Genomic DNA, 17271 nt, shown 5'->3' on the forward strand with positions numbered 1-17271 from the left:
ACAAACATTGTGAGTGTAGAAAATATGTAGTAATTAATGAAAGAAGTCTAAACACACCATAATCATTTATATATAATGAATTAGTACAATATTTTACACTTTAGTACCACATAGAGTTCCTATGAGGTTCAATTTTTTCACTATCTTCATCATCTCTATGTGTAGAGTGAGTGTCTTGTCAAAATTATTTGGAGATGCTTTTGAATTATTTATATGTTTTTTTATTTGATTTTGAATTATTTGGATTGGATCATTGCATTGGATTCTTTTTTTTTTCTCACACCACCACACATCACACGCAGAAGAGAGAGTCAGTGAGTCAGTGTGTCACAGACAAACCCCCCCCCCCCAAAAGCCAAAACCACGCACGCCCACAGAGTCTCACTCTGGATCCTTCTCTCTCTAGAACTTCTGTCTTTCTCTTCTCTCCCTTCCTTCTCTCTAGAACTTCTGAGCTTCTCCCTTCTCCAGTTCTTCGTCTTCTCCTCCTGCTCCCTGCTCCTCTCGCCGCTGATATGCAGGACCCTCCCGTCCTCCACCTCCACTTTCACCTCTTCCTTTTTGATCCCCGGGAGGTCCGCCTTGAAGATGTGGGCCTCCGGGGTCTCCTTCCAGTCGATGCGCGTGTTGGCGATGACGGTTGTTTCCCGGGCCTCCAGGGTCTTCTTCTCTGAGGCCTGACCTCTCTTCTCCCCCTTCTCCATTCGACCCACACACACACAGATCTCCCCCTTCTCCCACTCTCTCGATCCTTCGCCCACTCCCTCGATCCTTCGCTGCCGTTGATCGTGGCTCTGGCGAAGTCGGACTTGGCTCAGTCGTCTCTGGTGGTGCGCCGCTGAGCAAGGAGTTGGCCCAGTCATCGATTTTTCAGGTGAGATTCCATTGAAACCCTAAGCCCTAAACCGACATCATATGTTGAATCGTTGATGCATGCGTGAAATTTGAAGCATATATGTGAAATTGAAGTTAAAATTCGTGTTTTTGCAAGGTTTTTGGGACGAAATGGGCTCGGGAACAGCCACACCATCTCCGGCGTTCTTCTCCGGCGTTCGAAATCGGAGTCCGATTGCACCGTTCAACGAAATATTTCGATATTTCCAAAATATCGCGATATTATCGATATTATCGCGATATTTGGACGAAAACCACACGGAAACCTATTTAAATATCCATTACCCGAAAAATCGATATTATCGGCGATATTTCGCCGATAATATCGATATTTAAATCTGTGGTTCAGACATACCAGCATTCTACTGAGAAATCACCAGACGATTCCAAAGTTTTAGTCCTTGGAAGAAACAGGTCAAGTTCTCTATCAAATGATTATATACATCGGTTTATATCATAGTGATTTTTGTGTATCATCGTTCCTCGTTCTTTTCATTTCTTTACATGGCCTCCGTCCCTTCTCGTCGCGGTTGCGGCTAAAAATTTAAACGTGTGTAAATCACAATAGAGAAGATATATATCTACGTTTTAATGATTGATTCAAGCGTTTGCTTTAGATTAGTTCTATTTTTACAATTTATGAGAACACATACTTGTTTGTATGTATAAATTGTTCAAAAAAGAAAAAAGTAAAATGCAAACTCTGGAATCATTTGATTTGAAAATTTAAGGGCAGTTTGATAACTATTTAATCGATGAAAGCACTCAAAATCAAAATTTATTTTAAGTTGTGCACTTTTAAGATTTTATTTTCTTTCATTTTTCTTTTTTTCGTCCTCTCTTGGTGCCATTCTTCATCTCCCCTTTCCTCATATCTCAAGCACGAAAAGTACAAATCAACAAACAAAGATGGAATGATTATTGCTGGAATGTACCTAAGAGGATAGTTGGACCAACAAATTGGTCAAGGATTAAAATGGCAAATATCTAAATGTGGAAACCAGAAACTCTAACAAGAACCAAACAAATTTTGAAGTTCAACGTTGTGTTTCACGAAATTGGATAACTCAAGTGTACCAAAACAACGTGCCCTATATGTTGTTTTAACTGAGGACTTTTGACTGACATGATCTTTAATTTCAATTTCTAATTGCTGAAATTATCAAAAATTAAATATCAACGACATAATGATCAAACATTAATAAAATAGAAATAAAAGATTGACGATAAAGTGATCATATATTGATAACATACTAAACAATGATTATTTTAGCAATTGAGATTTGAAAATTAATCATATATCTGCAACATACTAAAAAGTCATTTCACTAGAATTTCCAATAAGTAAATCTTCGTTATTAAATTGTTAAATAAAAATTTAACAATCGAAAATTTCGGTGCATAAGATTTTCTCGAAACATACTAGAAAATATGTTGATTAGGGTAACCCACTCTTTGAAAATTAATCATATATTGACAACATACTAAAAAGTCATTTCACCAGAATTTCCGATGAAATTTCGGTGCATTAAATTTTCTCCGAACATACTAGAAAATATGTCGATTAGGCCAACTCATTAACTCTTTGAATCCCCAAAAGCCACACAGAAGTCTGCCATGGAATTTCGAGTCAAAAATATACTCTTTGTATTAAATGCCAAGTATTTCAATGAATGCAGAATTCAAATTCACATGGTTTGTTAATGAAGGCCAAAGAAAGACCTTTAGTAGTACCAATCAATGCCCAAAAATAGTTGACATGCATAAACACTGAAAAGGTCATTTTTGTCCTTTTACGGAGAGATTTAGCTCGACTTGTTCAAACATTTTTACTTTTGAATTTCTTTTCTACCCATTCACAATTGCGTAAGCAAAACAAAATCCAACCTTCATCTTTAGAATTTCTTTTCTACCCCCTTGCTCTTTCTCTCTCTTCATTCTGCAACTCGATCTTTCTTTCTCACTCTCCATTTTCTTCCAAACATAGAATTTGCCAACCTGATTTCCTTTCACGTTCATCCTTCACCGTCCTAGTTGCAAACTTGAATTTTTTGAATTGTACAATATTTTTTTATGTTTTATTTTCCTTTATTTTGGACTGTGGAATAATATTTCTTGTAATGCTTTGATGAGAAGTGTTAATGGCTACTAGCAGTTCTTGTAATGATTATGCGTTATATCTGAAGGTGTTAATTTTTTACCATGTTAATTAAACTCCCCCAAAGTCGATTACTCGTTCCCGATGTGTATTTCTAATCATAAATCCCAACCATGAGAGATTTTTTAGTGTTCTCATAATACGGGATGATACAATGTGTGTCACTATATAAGTGGTGAGATACTTGTATTAAAAAATTAACAACTTAAAAAATAAAACATATCATCATTTATATAATAACACGTAATATACCATCCGTGTTTGGGACATAAAGAAATTTCTCTCAAAACTCGGCTTTCATGCTCACCTTAATTAACCACGTGTGTTTTTCTGTAGGAAATAAAATACCTTCTACATCCTCTGTGTTTTATCCTTATCTTGCCTCGGTGTCTTCTCACCGTCCATACCGCTTCTAGTTTCTGGTATTGGTGGAAACCCCTCTTATACTTTGACCTTTGAATATTTTGACCTTCCCCACCCTCGGACATTATATGCTACAGCTACAAAATTAATTCATTATTGCACCTTTGACTATCGTAGTTGTTCAACCTATATAAACACTTCCTCCCATTTGCCTTTTTCATTCACAGATTCAATCGGAACGTTTCCCACATCTTCCTTACTAGCTACTTACGCATACAAGTCAGAACTCAGAAGAGAAAGTTCATATTTGTTATATATATAGTTTTACACATATATATATCATCATCATCATGAGTTACAGTTCGGAAGAAAGCGGGAGTACTCCATGCAGCACATCAAACAGAAAACTCAAGGGGGTGCGCCAACGAAAATGGGGCAAGTGGGTGTCCGAAATCCGAGTTCCGGGGACCCGAGACCGGCTTTGGTTAGGCACCTTCTGCACCGCAGAGGCGGCAGCGGTGGCTCGAGACGTTGGGTATTATTGCTTGCGTCGACCTTCCACGTTGGAAGGCCTTAACTTCCCGTTGATGTTACCGTCTTGTGTGAGGGATGATATGTCGCCCAGGTCGGTGCAGAAGGCAGCTTCGGATGCTGGCATGGCAGTGGATGCTCAGCTGATTGTCAACATGTCCCCGCCGCCGCAGCCAGCTGGAACTGGAAGCAATGCGGTTGAGACAACTGAGTTTTGGGAAAATGGTTATGTGGGAGAGACTTCGACTTTTACTTCTACTTCTATGAGCAGCTGGGGAGGAGGACATGGGTTTGGCAATGGCGGTGATCATCAGGGGTGCTTGAGCATTTCCGTTGAAGATTATGATCTCTAAATCTAATTATTAAGTGTCGTCAGTCAAAGTTATACGGTGTGTTATTTTTTATTACAAATGACATTCTATACTAGTTTACTGGACAAATTTGAATTCAGAATGCGGTATGGTGGAAGAGAAAGATCCTAATCATTAAAGCAACCCATCACCGCTTGTAATTATGATTTTGGTCCATGGAAGCTTTAGCAATGTTAGCAAAAAGTTAATAACTAGAACTATGCACGTGTTTGTGGGTAGATTTGGTAGAATATATATGTAGCACTGTATGACACTCACCGTAAGACTAAGTCTTGCTATGCCAAAGAAATGGAAACAGACTGGTTATGATTTACAATACGACTTTGACCTCCCAAAAAAGGAGTGGAGTTGCATCTTTTTAATATTGAAAAAGACGTAAGCTGAATTTGAGACCTCGTTATAAGGAGAGAGAGAGAGAGTGGAAAACAAATCATGAAATTTGAATGTACAAATAATGAACAAATCATGAAAAAAGAAGAAAACAAATTCAGAATTTCGTATGAATTCATTTAACCAACTGAATTATTTGAACGTACAAATAATGAACAAGTCCTGTTTCAGATACTTTGTTGAATTCAACGATCCTCTATGGAAAAAGGCAACTGTCCTATGATGATTTGGAACCCAATTAACACTTCAATAAATTTTATGGTGAATTTCTAAACCACGTTTTAGTGCTGCAAATTGAGCATATATTTTAAATCCAACAGAAACCCTAGAAAATAGTGCGATTCTTTGTGCAACCGGTGACATCAAGTAACCACTATTCACGAAAAGACGATATACTAACATGGAAATCATTTATACCATCGGTGGTGCCACTAAAACAATATATTGGTTTCAAGAGAATTTCTCTCCACAAAGTGATAATAATTGTTTCTTTCCTCTTTTTGGGTTAAAACTACAAATATTTTTCTTTACAAATAACTTAAGCATCATTCATAAGATAGTACAAAGATGCCCAGATGAACTAATCATCACTCAAAAATGAAAATTCTGAAACAAATGTATACTTAATAAGAAGCGCTTGTTTGGATCGATGTTTGGCCGGAACATAGCTTCAAGATTGTTTCTCGATCTGCTGATTTCCTTCAACATCCCGCTGCCAATTTCGGAGGATCTGCTAACTTCCTTCAAGCTTAGATGTACTTGTTTGCACTGTGTTCCATTTTATGTTGGTCTTATACGGTTTGATTTACAATCATCTCCATGCATTTTATGTATGTAACAAAAAGGGGTAATTCAGGTGAAGACGTTTTACACTAATGGAATCTGTTCTTACATACTTACAATCATGACCCAAGGGAAACCAAAATTGAAATTTCAAAGAACTAGTCAAAAGAAACCAACTTACCCGCCTGTTTTTCGAGTTTGAACTCCGCTAGAATTTGTAACAAAATCTTGTTCGAAATAGTCAAGGAAGAAAAACAAGTGCCAAAATTTGAAGATTTTTTCTTCTGAGCCGAACCAAAACTTAAAAATTGAAAACAAAACGGTAGCAGTCACCACCATACAAGTAGGAGTTTCAAGAGAGCCATCCTTATACATAGGCCGTTCTTTGCTTGTCTGAAATAGGCAGCTCGTGGATCCCCATCAACATCCACGGTAATCTGCACGACATTCATCAAACAAATGCGATGCGTAATAAAAAAAGAAACTTTTCTATCAAATTGATATACAGTATAAGCAAGCAGGAGGAGAGGCAGTACCAAAAACACAACCAAAAGAATCTCTGGTGCTTCTCTAAGCCAGAATGCTGAATTTCATCACCTGGGTTCAGTCGAGCATCATCGATTCATCATTCCTCATAGCTTTTATCTTCACAGCCCTTCTTCTCAACCCTTATAGTGATTCGAAAAACGAAGCATCTGCAGAAGAAAACAAACAGAACCCAGAAAACAAAATCAAATTCCTGAACAAAGTAACGACAGAACAGAAGAGAACAGCCACTGATCGATAGAAGAGTCGGAATTCTGAAAACGTGCCTGTAGTTCGTAAGCTATGAGTTTCGAGAACGTGCATGAGCAAGGAGAAGAACTAGTCCTTGTAGTCGAGAACCCCGTGAAGGGTCTTCGTAAAGCTAACACCTGTGGTTTTTTGTTGAAATTAATTCGACATTAATTTAAACTTAATAAATAGAAGATTAAAAGATTGAATTTTTGCAGCATCCCACCAAAACCCAGAGAGGAACAATGAATCGAGTTTCAGAGAAAGGAAGGAAATGAACTTACGCTGATGGAATAGGTGAGGGTGGCGCGGGGACTGGCAGGGAGCTGCTGAGCCGCCTCCATGATGAGAAAGGTGGGGCGAGTCCCTTGGCCTCCCGCCTGAAACGACATCTTCTTTTACTGCAGAAGAGGACGAGGAGGAATTGAGTAAAAAAAAAAAAATATGCTATTCACATATCTCATTTTACTTCTCACATACATTTTAATAATTTTTATCCTTTGATTTTCTTCAATTCATCTGATCCGACGGTCGAAAATTAAAAAGATGTGTAAGAAGTAAAATGAGGTGTGTGGATATCACACCACTAAAAAAAACTCTACCTTCCCTCTGGAATTTTGACTGTTTGAAGTACAAATTTCCACCAAAAGCATGCCAATGCCATACAATTATCAATTTATCCATTTTTCTCTCTCTTTGGGAAAAAATTGGGCCCAAATATGGTAAAGCCCAATCAAAGAGACCATTATTTCTCATCATATTGATAATAAATAGATATCATGTGTGTAAAAACCATTGTTCTAAAAATCGACTTAGGCGATGGGTGGCGGAGCACCGCCCAGATTTTGGGCAAGGCATCATGAAAAATTGGCTAGAAGCTAGGCGGGTTAGGCGGCTGGGCGGAGTTAGGAAGCTAGGCGTTTTTTATTTTTATTTTTATTTTTATTCTAACTTAAGTTCCCTTTTTCCCTCGTGTCCAATCCCCTATTAGCGTAATTTTTTAAACATAAGTTTCTTCTGTTCTGCTTTCTGCATCTATCTCGATATCTCGTCATCTTCGACTCTTCGACCGTCCCACTCTCGAATGATCGAATCCTTTGATGGGCATCATCTCTTGACTTCTTTACTAGGCATATCATCTCGCATCTCCAGATTTCCATGGTCCACCACTCTCATTTAAGTCATTTCCATGATTTCCACCTCTTGCAGCAGTTGCATACTTGTAGGTTAGCATTTTCCATATTTTATTCGAAAATCTAATTGATATTTGATGCTAATTGCGATGATTTGCTGCTCTGCAATCTGCATTGATGATTTGATATATAAAATTGAATCTTTGCAAGGAATCGAGATGCCCAGCAGCTCAAGTGAATCTCACTAGTTTTTTTTAGATTTTTTTTATGCAAGATCTGTAATCTGGGACTGGGAGTAAATTCTAATTATATAGACATTATATTGTGGTGAACCGTGAACTGATTTATGAATCAGATTCATACCAAATTAATACAATTAGACTACATTTAGTATTTGCCCCTAATTTATTGATTGGATTTCTAGTTTTTTTTTCTTTTCATTTTCTTTATTTAGTTTTGGGTCTTATTTTTTCTTTCGATTGTGTTAGTTTTCTCAATGGGGTGTCTGATGTGTGGATTGAGTGGTTGCATTAAACACTGTTTGATTGTGCAGTCATATGTTTCGATTATCAGCAGTTAACATTATTCAATTATGTAGTCATAGTTTAGTTAAGAGAAGGATTAGAGCTGCCAATTTGATTTGAATGAGTTGCATACCAATATACCACGCATCAATGTGGTTGAGCAGTGTATTTATAAATTTATAACACATGAGGATTACATTAGTAAGAGTCAATCTATTAGACGATATGGGGTGACTGATGCTGCATATGGACATTAGAGGCGGATAGTTCCCTAGAGCCTAGGAGGAGTTCTAGAAATGTTGAAGTAAGAGAGCTTCATGAAGAAGATTTTGTATCGGATGAGGACACAGAAGAAGAAGGAGATGATGAAGAAGAAATTGAGTTCGAGTCCGACACAGAGAGAGTCTTGGAAGGACGTGGAGAAGAAGAGATCGAGGCCTAGCTTTAAAACTGTGCAAGTATCTTATATCCTTATCCCTTTCATTTTTCATTTTATGTGTAATGTGTTTAAACTTTAAATTGTGAACTTGTTGGATACATGTTATCCAAGAACACTCATTTTGATTATATGCTTAATGTACTTTTAATTTATAAGTTTGTTGGATACTCAGTAAAACAACTTTCATGTGCTTTTAATTTGTAAGTTTTTTATATGCTCAATGACAATGTGCTTATATGCTCAATGACAATGTGCTTTTAAATTGGAAGTTTGTTGGATGCTTATTGCATATAAGTATTACCAAGAACATTCATTTTGATTGTAAACTTGATGGATACTTGTTGCCTTGTTGGATACATATATCATCCAAAAACACTCATATTGATTACATGGTTAATGTGTTTTCAAATTGTAAGCTTGTTGGATACATGTAGTTTATGTAATCTCTACTTATTTATACGATATACAATAAATTTACCTAAATCTGTCTAGACCTCGCCTAACCGCCTAGCGCTTTTTTGAACCTTGGTTCTCTTTAACCAATATCTCGATTTCAAACAATTCTTGAGCTTTGAACTCCATTTCTGACTAAAAATTCAAAACTTTGGACTCCATTTCTGACTGAAAGTTCAGAAGTTCAGAACTTTCACTCAGAAATGGAGGCCAAAGTTCTGAACTTTCTCTTGGAAATGGAATTCAAATTTTTGAACTTTCAGTCAGAAATGGAGTCCAAAGTTTTAAATTTTCAGTCAGAAATGAAGTCCAAAGTTCTGAACGTTCACTCAGAAATGGAGGCCAAAGTTCTGAACTTTCACTCGGAAATGGAATCCAAATTTCTAAACTTTCAATCAGAAATGGAGTCCAATTCCAATGCTCAGGAATTGTTTCAAATCGAGATATTGATTAAAGAGAACATAAGGGAGGTTGGTGGCGGTAAGGAGAAATGGTTGCTGGGAACTAAGCAATTTGTTAGGGGGAAGGACCCTCCCAAAATCACTCTGGATTTACATGAGACAACGATCTTGATTGCTTTGATGATAAGTGCAGTGTATATAGGATCTGATTCTCAATCATGGCACGGAAACAATGACTTGCCGTGAAGTTGAAAATGTTCGTCAAAATACTTACATACTACATATAAAAAATCTAACGCTTTTGATAATCAAATCTTACCCGTGACACTGAAGAGTACGTAACATTGAAGGTAGACCCTAAAATAATAATAAAACGAAAAACCCAAAAATTAAATACGCAAAAATTTGAATAGGAAAAAGCACAATCTAATACATGAAAAAAATGTTTACCATATGGTTGTTACAATGAAGAAAGAATGGATGAGAGGTTTGACACCTTATCTCATCTCGGTGAAATGGGAGGAGGCTGGTTAAACTGAAGAATAAATGAGAAAGGATGCGGGTGGACTCCGGGGAGAGAGTTGGTGGAGTTGGCGTCGACCTGCGCTTTGAGCTGGTGGTGGCGACGGCGCAGCAGCAGAGCTAAGTAAGGAAGGAGGGAGAGAGAGAGGGTGTGGTGTGTTTTGGGCTTTCTTAATTGGAACGTTGGGCTTCAATTTCAATCTTCTCATCATCCAACGGTAACAAGTAAGTGGCCCGGAAAATGCACCCTTTTTTAGGGTATTTTATTGGGTAAATTACATTTTACTCCCTCATTCATGTGATCGATTTCAATTCCTTATAATATCTTTAAAACATTCTAATTTCATACATTTACTTATCATTTTATTTCAATTTCATATATCCGTTAAAAAATCTGTTAAGTAAACCATTAAGTGATGACGTGGTAAATATAAGATCCACATTTTTGCTGACGTGGTTGCAAAATTTGTGGCACATGGCAAACATTTTTTTTAATGTATTTAAAATATAATAATATTTACCCTATTTAAATAAAAAAAAACCCAACAAACCCAGAAAACCCATCTTCTCCCTCCCCTCCTAACCCCCATCACCTTCACCGAGCCCAAACCCCTCCACCTCCGATGCTCGTCACTGCCACCATGTCCAACCCTCTCCTCCTCAAACCCCTCCACCTCAAACCCAACAAACCCAGAAAACTCAAAAACCTATCTTCCCCCTACACTCCCTCAGTTGCTCCCTCCGCCCAGCAGTATCGATTTGCCACCAACATAAACCCCACATTTGTCATGGGCACGAGGTACTAGATGGCAATGCACTTGTCGTCCTGGTCACCACGGGCAAAGATGAGGCCATTCGGGGTGCAGTGGGCGGAGAAGGGAGGGTGGGTCCACTTGTCGGGCTCGACGGGGATGGAGTCTAGGAAGACGGAGGGGAGAGAGGGGTGGAACCCAAGCTAGGTAGGGAGGAAGGGGAGCTTGGATTTGGATGGAGTGGAATGGAGGGTCTGAATTTTGAGGTTTAGGGTTTGGGTGATGACGATGAGGAAGGCGACGGGGGTGTCGTTTTGGTGGTCGGAGTGGACCCCCGTTCCGGAGAGTAGGTGGAGGAGGAGTGTGAGGAGGAGAGGGTTGGACATGGTGGCGGTGAAGAGTATCGGAGGTGGAGGGGTTTGCGCTCGATGAAGGTGAAGGGGGTCGGGAAGGGAGGGAGAAGATGGGTTTTCTGGGTTTGTTGGGTTATTTTTAATTTTTTTTAATTTTAATAATTTAAATAGGGTAAATATTATTATATTTTAAATACATAAGAAATTATTTTTTTTGTCACGCGGCATAAATTTGATAGCCACGTCAGCACAAATGTAGATCCCATATTTGTCACGTCATCACTTAACAGTTTACTTAACAGATTTTTTAACGGATGTATGAAATTGAAATAAAATGATAAGTAAATGTATGAAATTGAAATGTTTTAAATATGTTGTAAGGAATTGAAATTGACCCCAAACCTGAGGGGGTAAAATGTAATTTACCTTATTTTATTTCACTCTTGAAGTGAAGGTGATGTTCATTATCTTATTATTATTAGTAGATGAGTTTAAGTTTTGAGATATTTTACTGTGAATAAACACAAATTTTAAAATTTAAACTTATTTAATAATAATAGGTAGAATGATAGGCATCACCACCACTTAAATGGTCAGCAAAAATGCAACCATTTTCTTTGAAAATATTTTTGCTCGCACCTCCAAACTTTCAAGTGATAGAGAAATATTTTAATGTGCCGGAAACATGATTTAGTATACTATGTCAAAAATAAAAAGAAAAACCTGTATAAGTTTACAAATAAGTTGAACTATCCTCTATATGCTAGTTAATTTTAGGATGGAATCCAACTTTTTCAACACCATGTAAAAGAAGGCTAGTTCAATGTATTAACCAAAAGTGCTTTCATTGACTTGCAAAACGTAACTTTATATCCATAAAAAAAAAAAAAAAAACTTTTTATTCTACAATCAAAGCAAACATATGGAAAGTTGATTCTTCCATACAACCAATTACAAAATTTTCAGCCAAGGAAATTGGGGATATCGTTGACTTCCCAACAATTAGACCCTCTCTTTTCCCTTCTTTGCATACAATTTGTCAGATTGATGTGCATTTGCAAGCATATTAACTACCGACATAAAACCTCCATTTGTACAAAAGGAGTACCGATGGAAACCTTGGGAGGTTTGAGCTAGCTGTACGTAGAGGAGGAAGAGACAATTAAGGCAAGGAAAGTAAGCTAATTTTGCTAAACTCAACTTTGATGGTTCTGTGGTTTCTGAGTTTGCAGCTGTACGGTTTATTATTAGATTTCATGTCAGCGCTCCTCTTGTGACGACGGTTGAGCCTTTGAGGCCGGTGAATGTTCATGTAGTCCTCCATGGAGGATTCAAATGAATGAAAGTCTCTTGGACTTTAGCCTTAAGATATTTTTAGAGGAGTAAATTTTGTTGCGAATCAACTGATAGGTTTAAAGCATACGCTTTCTTGGAGTTGTGTTTGGCTTAATTCTCTTACTCGTGGTGCAAAAAATGCCTTACATTTTGATAACCCTTGCAATGTTGCCCTAAGAACGTTCTATTTTATTTTATATTTAAAAAAGAGAAATAACCAAGTGAAGAGAACAGGTGTCCGGACCATGGTGCTACATTTCATCACCAAATAGCAAAGTTGGAGCAGCACAGACTCATGCAGGAAAATCCAAAAATCCTTCCATCCGTCACTACATGAGATTGCCACCAACACGTGCCCTCCTTGCATGTAATGATATTGGTGTTGAAGTTGATCATCATCTCTGCCACTGCCACTGCCCACCGTATTATTTCAAACTCATCAACTCCGCTCTCTCTCTCTGGATCTTATCTCTTCCTATCTGAATTTGATCGGTCACATTTTGGACCAGCATCGGTTACAAAACAAAAAAGAAACAAAGCTGTTGTGTGTTTAATTAGGGTTAACCAAGGCTGTTTGGCGAACCGAACCGATGGATTTGTTTAACTCGGTGCTGAATTGGGTGGTGCCACCGGCAAGTTTAGTGATGCTGGCGTTTGCTTGGCCAGCGTTGACCTTCATCATTGGTTGTGAGTGGCTTTACAATTTGTTCAACAGTGAAATTGTCGAAGATAAGGTGGTTATAATTACAGGAGCTTCTTCTGGCATAGGAGAGGTAATTATAAGTCCCCTATTACCAATAAAATGTATGCATCAATTTTGAAGATCATCCTGTTTCAAGCGAATTTTAAATATCGGTTTTTATGAAAATATCGACAATATGATATTTAATATTTGATATCGCTAACTGTCGATGAAAATGTGGTCCAAAACGTGAAATTTTTTACTCTGAAACTTTGTAGCAAATGTTTATCACCTAATAATGCATGTATATTACATATTAACTTTCTAAAACACAGTTAACCTTACAAGTATATGATAAGAGTAAGAGGATACAATGCAGGAAACAGATACGTTGGTAGTTTGATAAAAGTGGTTATGTGTGTGTGTGTGTGTGTGTTTGTGTGTGTAAAGCATAAAAGTTGTAATTGCAGCAAATTGCATACGAATATGCAAAGAGGAGGGCGAATCTTGTACTAGTGGCACGAAGAGAGAACAGACTGCGTGTGATCAGTGAGAATGCAAGGCTTATAGGTGCAAAGCATGTCATGATTATAGCCGCAGATGTTGTAAAGGAAGAGGAATGCAGGAGATTTATCAGAGAAACGATAAGCTTCCATGGCCGAGGTAAGCGCCACCCAATTTTTCAGGGAGAAAATTTGTTATTTAGAAAGCCATAGTTTTAAAAACAAAAGTTTTACACTTGAAATAACAAATGGGTCATAAGCATTACTGAGTGGTCTGCAGATTTATAAAATTATGTGTACATTTATATATTATTATTTTCACAGTTACCTTAACTATGAAAGCTACAGCCACGCACCGAGCAGTTAAGATCGAATTTAACTAAGACAGATGCGGACTAATCAGTGCTTCAACCCTATTTTGGTCGTGGACTTGTGATATCTTAGATATATATATATATATATATATTTGTTTGTCTAAAGAATGCAATTGTTCATGACTTCTAGTTAGCCATTTTGGCAAAGAACTCTATCGATAAACTTCATCGCTAGTTGGGCGGCAGGCTGGGGCCTAGCGCCTAAATGGCTAAGCGGAGCCTAGGCAGTACTTAAGCGGATTTAAGTAAATCTATTATATTTTGTGTAAATAAGTTTTGTTTATACTTAAAATATATATAATTACATCATAAACTCCAAAATAGAATGACATATATATATTATGAAGTATTGAAATATAATGAAAACATGGGGAACAAACATATAATGTGTGTTCATTTAAGTATTCAACAAGTCTCTTTTAATTTATTGAAAAAAAATGCAAAATGTAAGTTATCTATTTTCTGTTTGGGTCGCAACCTAGGCGGGTTTGGGCGGGCTAGGCGGGTGTCTTAGCAGGTCTAGGCATCATTTCTTAATTTTCAAACGCCTAGGTATTAATTGGGGCGGTGGTCAGCTGCCTAGCACCTAGGAGATAGTAGTAGGGGATTTTTAGAACAATGGCTTGTAGTTGTTCCTGAGATATCGCGAAAATGAATGTTTATAGTAAGCTGAATAATGAACAGTGGTATTTGTTTTATGTTAATTTCCAATTCTGCAGTTGCACTCTTATGATTTTTTATAATTACAAACTAAATTAATAGGTAATTCTTTCATGGTCTTTCCATATGGGATGAATTTTGTGCCTTCAGTGGTGCCATGATGTTAGTTATGATTACAAAGTAGTTATTTTGATTTCTCTGATTTTGCAGTGGATCACCTTGTAAATACAGTAAGTCTAGGACACACATTCTACTTCGAGGAAGTTACAGACACGTCTGTCTTTCCCCTTTTGTTGGTAAGTATATTGCAAAGTTGCATGATTAGAAGTCCAAATGTTTGCACTAAAATTCTAAAGCAAATTGCTCTTCCTTATGTGGAAAATTATCTATCCATGAGGTATTGTGGTTATGAACATCTTTGTTCTCAGGATATAAATTTCTGGGGGAATGTATATCCAACATATGTTGCTCTTCCTTACCTACGTCGAACCAATGGAAAGATAATTGTTAATGCATCAGTTGAGAGCTGGTTACCTCTACCGAGAATGAGTTTATATGCTGTGAGTATATATTACTTAATCAAACATTTCATTTTACTTTCGGAAGATTGGTCAAGTATATTAACATTTCAAAATGAGAAATATACATGGAACTAGAATTGTATATATTTCATCGTCAAATTAGAATAATCCAGTGCTTAGGATGCATTCCTTGATCCACCAAATTTCCTTGACAAACTTATTTAGGACAAATTTCTGTAGTCGAAGTAACTATGTTGAAGACCTAGCAATCGTCAATTAATTACTATCCTTTTGTTGTGTTTGAATCACTAGGCAGCAAAGGCAGCTCTGGTAAACTTTTATGAGACCTTGAGATTAGAAGTAAATCATGAGGTAGGGATAACAATTGCAACTCACGGATGGATTGGAAGTGAGATGACAAGAGGCAAGTTCATGCTAGAGGAGGGCGCCGAAATGCAATGGAAAGAAGAAAGGGAGGTACTGGTTGGTCGATGGCTTTGATATTTCATTATGTTAGCCCAATGAGGCATGCGCCATTGCTAGTTGCTCTGGTTTTCAAATCCAAAGCAGACAAATTAAGAAACAGTACTTCAAATGTGCTATATATAAATGAAACATATTTATATTGTTGTAGGTACATGTGATCGGTGGGCCTGTGGAAGATTTTGCCAGGTTGATTGTAGCCGGGGCTTGTCAAGGAGATTCGTACGTAAAGTATCCAAGCTGGTATGACATATTCCTGCTGTACAGAGTGTTTGTGCCTAATATCCTGCATTGGACATTCCGCCTCATTCTTCCAACGCACGGTGGAAGGAGGACTTCCCTTTTGGGCACCGGGGGGCCTATTTCTGAAGGCTATGGAAGGCCTTTGTTGGAAGGCACTCCTCCAAGGAGATTTGTTGGTCCCAACACAATTTCCCAACAGAGTCCCTCACGTCCGCTAAAAATGGAATGAAATTTATAGCATTTCTGGGAAAGTAGCTATGTTAGTAGTCTCTTCTAAGAAATCATGGTTGTTGAACTTGTGTTTTTAGCCGCACGCGGAGATTTTTAACTGTTAAACAAAGTTATTGCATTCGATATGTAGTTCATGTAATAATCCCTTCAGTGTTAATAAATTTCATAGAGAATCCCCTGTGAACATGTGGCCTTAAGAATATTCTGAACAATTTAAGTACTTTTCACGTTGTTAGATTAATAGGTCATGTAGTGTTTTTGAAAAAGTCATTGGTTGATCACCCGAGAATGAGGTCACATAATACTGGGTTTTGGGATAACTTTGGGAATTTTTTTTTTTTTTTAACAAACGATATTATCTACACTAAGGAAGAGGAGGTGGGCGTAGCCTCATAATGAGCTAGCAACAATGTGGTTCAAGCTCGTCTTTAGTCGAGAATCGAACCTAAGACCTCTCACTTATAAGTAATTAGGAATACCAACCTTGAGATTCTATAATCTAAACCAATTGATCCGTATCTGCTGCTAAGGTATAAGAGTTATGTATGGTTATTGAAATGTAGTCTCATCACTTTTACTAAGCGTTTTGACATGTCATTTTGATTTTGTGGTGAAGGTAGTCTCATTAGGCCTCGTTCGATAGCCCATATAAGGGATCGGAAAGGATAAGTAATATAGACCTGGGTGTTTGGTGCAACTATATAAAAAATAGTTGATGAATTGACTTGCCAACATGCATTGGATATGGAACGAGACAGGTTAATATATGAGCAAGACAAGGCTAGAGATAAAGCAAAGGCGAGAGAAAGAGAGTTGAATCAGCAAGAAGGGCAAGAGGAGAAGGATTGGAAGATCATGTCCTAACACCTCGATGGTGAATCTCCTGAAGTGAAAAAAATCGCTTCATGAGAAGAAGGTTTCCTTGGAAGATGTGGAAGTTCCTTACATTGAAGACGGACCAAGCCACACTGATTTTATCCCCTAGCTTAAAACTAATTATATTTGTTGTAATGCTATGAAATTTCATAGTATTTAAAATTATTTATTGGAATTAGACTTTAATTATATTTGTTGTAATGTCCACATTCATTAAAAAATTAAAACATATATTTATGAACACTAATCGCCTTTGCCTTTGCCGTTTTTCTTTCCAAACGAGTGAACTTGCACAAAGGCAATTCCAGTTTAGAGTGAATTGTAAAGGCAATATTATTGTCTTTGCCCTCCAATTGCCATTGCTCTCCACCAACTGGTGGAGATACTCTTATTAAATAGGATTTCAACTTGAATTCGGGGTTCCACACTTCTACTTACAATTTAAGTACTTGTTTGGTATTAAGGTGTTTTTATAAAAAGTGGGTATAAAAAAAAAGCTGAGCTTAAAAAAATGTTTGGTAA

At 37.3% G+C, this 17271-nt stretch overlaps 3 protein-coding genes across 3 annotated transcripts; 2 read left to right on the forward strand and 1 right to left on the reverse strand.

The window, feature by feature from the left end:
- Positions 1–52: 52 nt before the first annotated feature.
- On the reverse strand, positions 53–704 carry LOC126632141 (17.6 kDa class I heat shock protein-like). Its single transcript, XM_050302382.1, has one exon. The coding sequence runs from the start codon at positions 702–704 to the stop codon at positions 312–314; it is 393 nt and encodes a 130-aa protein (XP_050158339.1). The 3' UTR covers positions 53–311.
- Positions 705–3637: 2933 nt separating this feature from the next.
- LOC126632140 (ethylene-responsive transcription factor ERF019-like) lies at positions 3638–4633 on the forward strand. Its single transcript, XM_050302381.1, has one exon. It carries the CDS (start codon positions 3766–3768, stop codon positions 4297–4299), a length of 534 nt encoding a protein of 177 aa, XP_050158338.1. The 5' UTR covers positions 3638–3765; the 3' UTR covers positions 4300–4633.
- Positions 4634–12671: 8038 nt separating this feature from the next.
- Positions 12672–16093, forward strand: LOC126633256 (11-beta-hydroxysteroid dehydrogenase B-like). Its single transcript, XM_050303825.1, has 6 exons — positions 12672–12949; positions 13329–13521; positions 14606–14691; positions 14824–14955; positions 15229–15393; positions 15551–16093. The coding sequence occupies exons 1-6, from the start codon at positions 12767–12769 to the stop codon at positions 15869–15871; spliced, it is 1080 nt and encodes a 359-aa protein (XP_050159782.1). The 5' UTR covers positions 12672–12766; the 3' UTR covers positions 15872–16093.
- Positions 16094–17271: the final 1178 nt, after the last annotated feature.

The sequence above is a fragment of the Malus sylvestris genome, chromosome 8 (genome assembly GCF_916048215.2).
Source record: "Malus sylvestris chromosome 8, drMalSylv7.2, whole genome shotgun sequence".
NCBI lineage: Eukaryota > Viridiplantae > Streptophyta > Magnoliopsida > Rosales > Rosaceae > Malus > Malus sylvestris.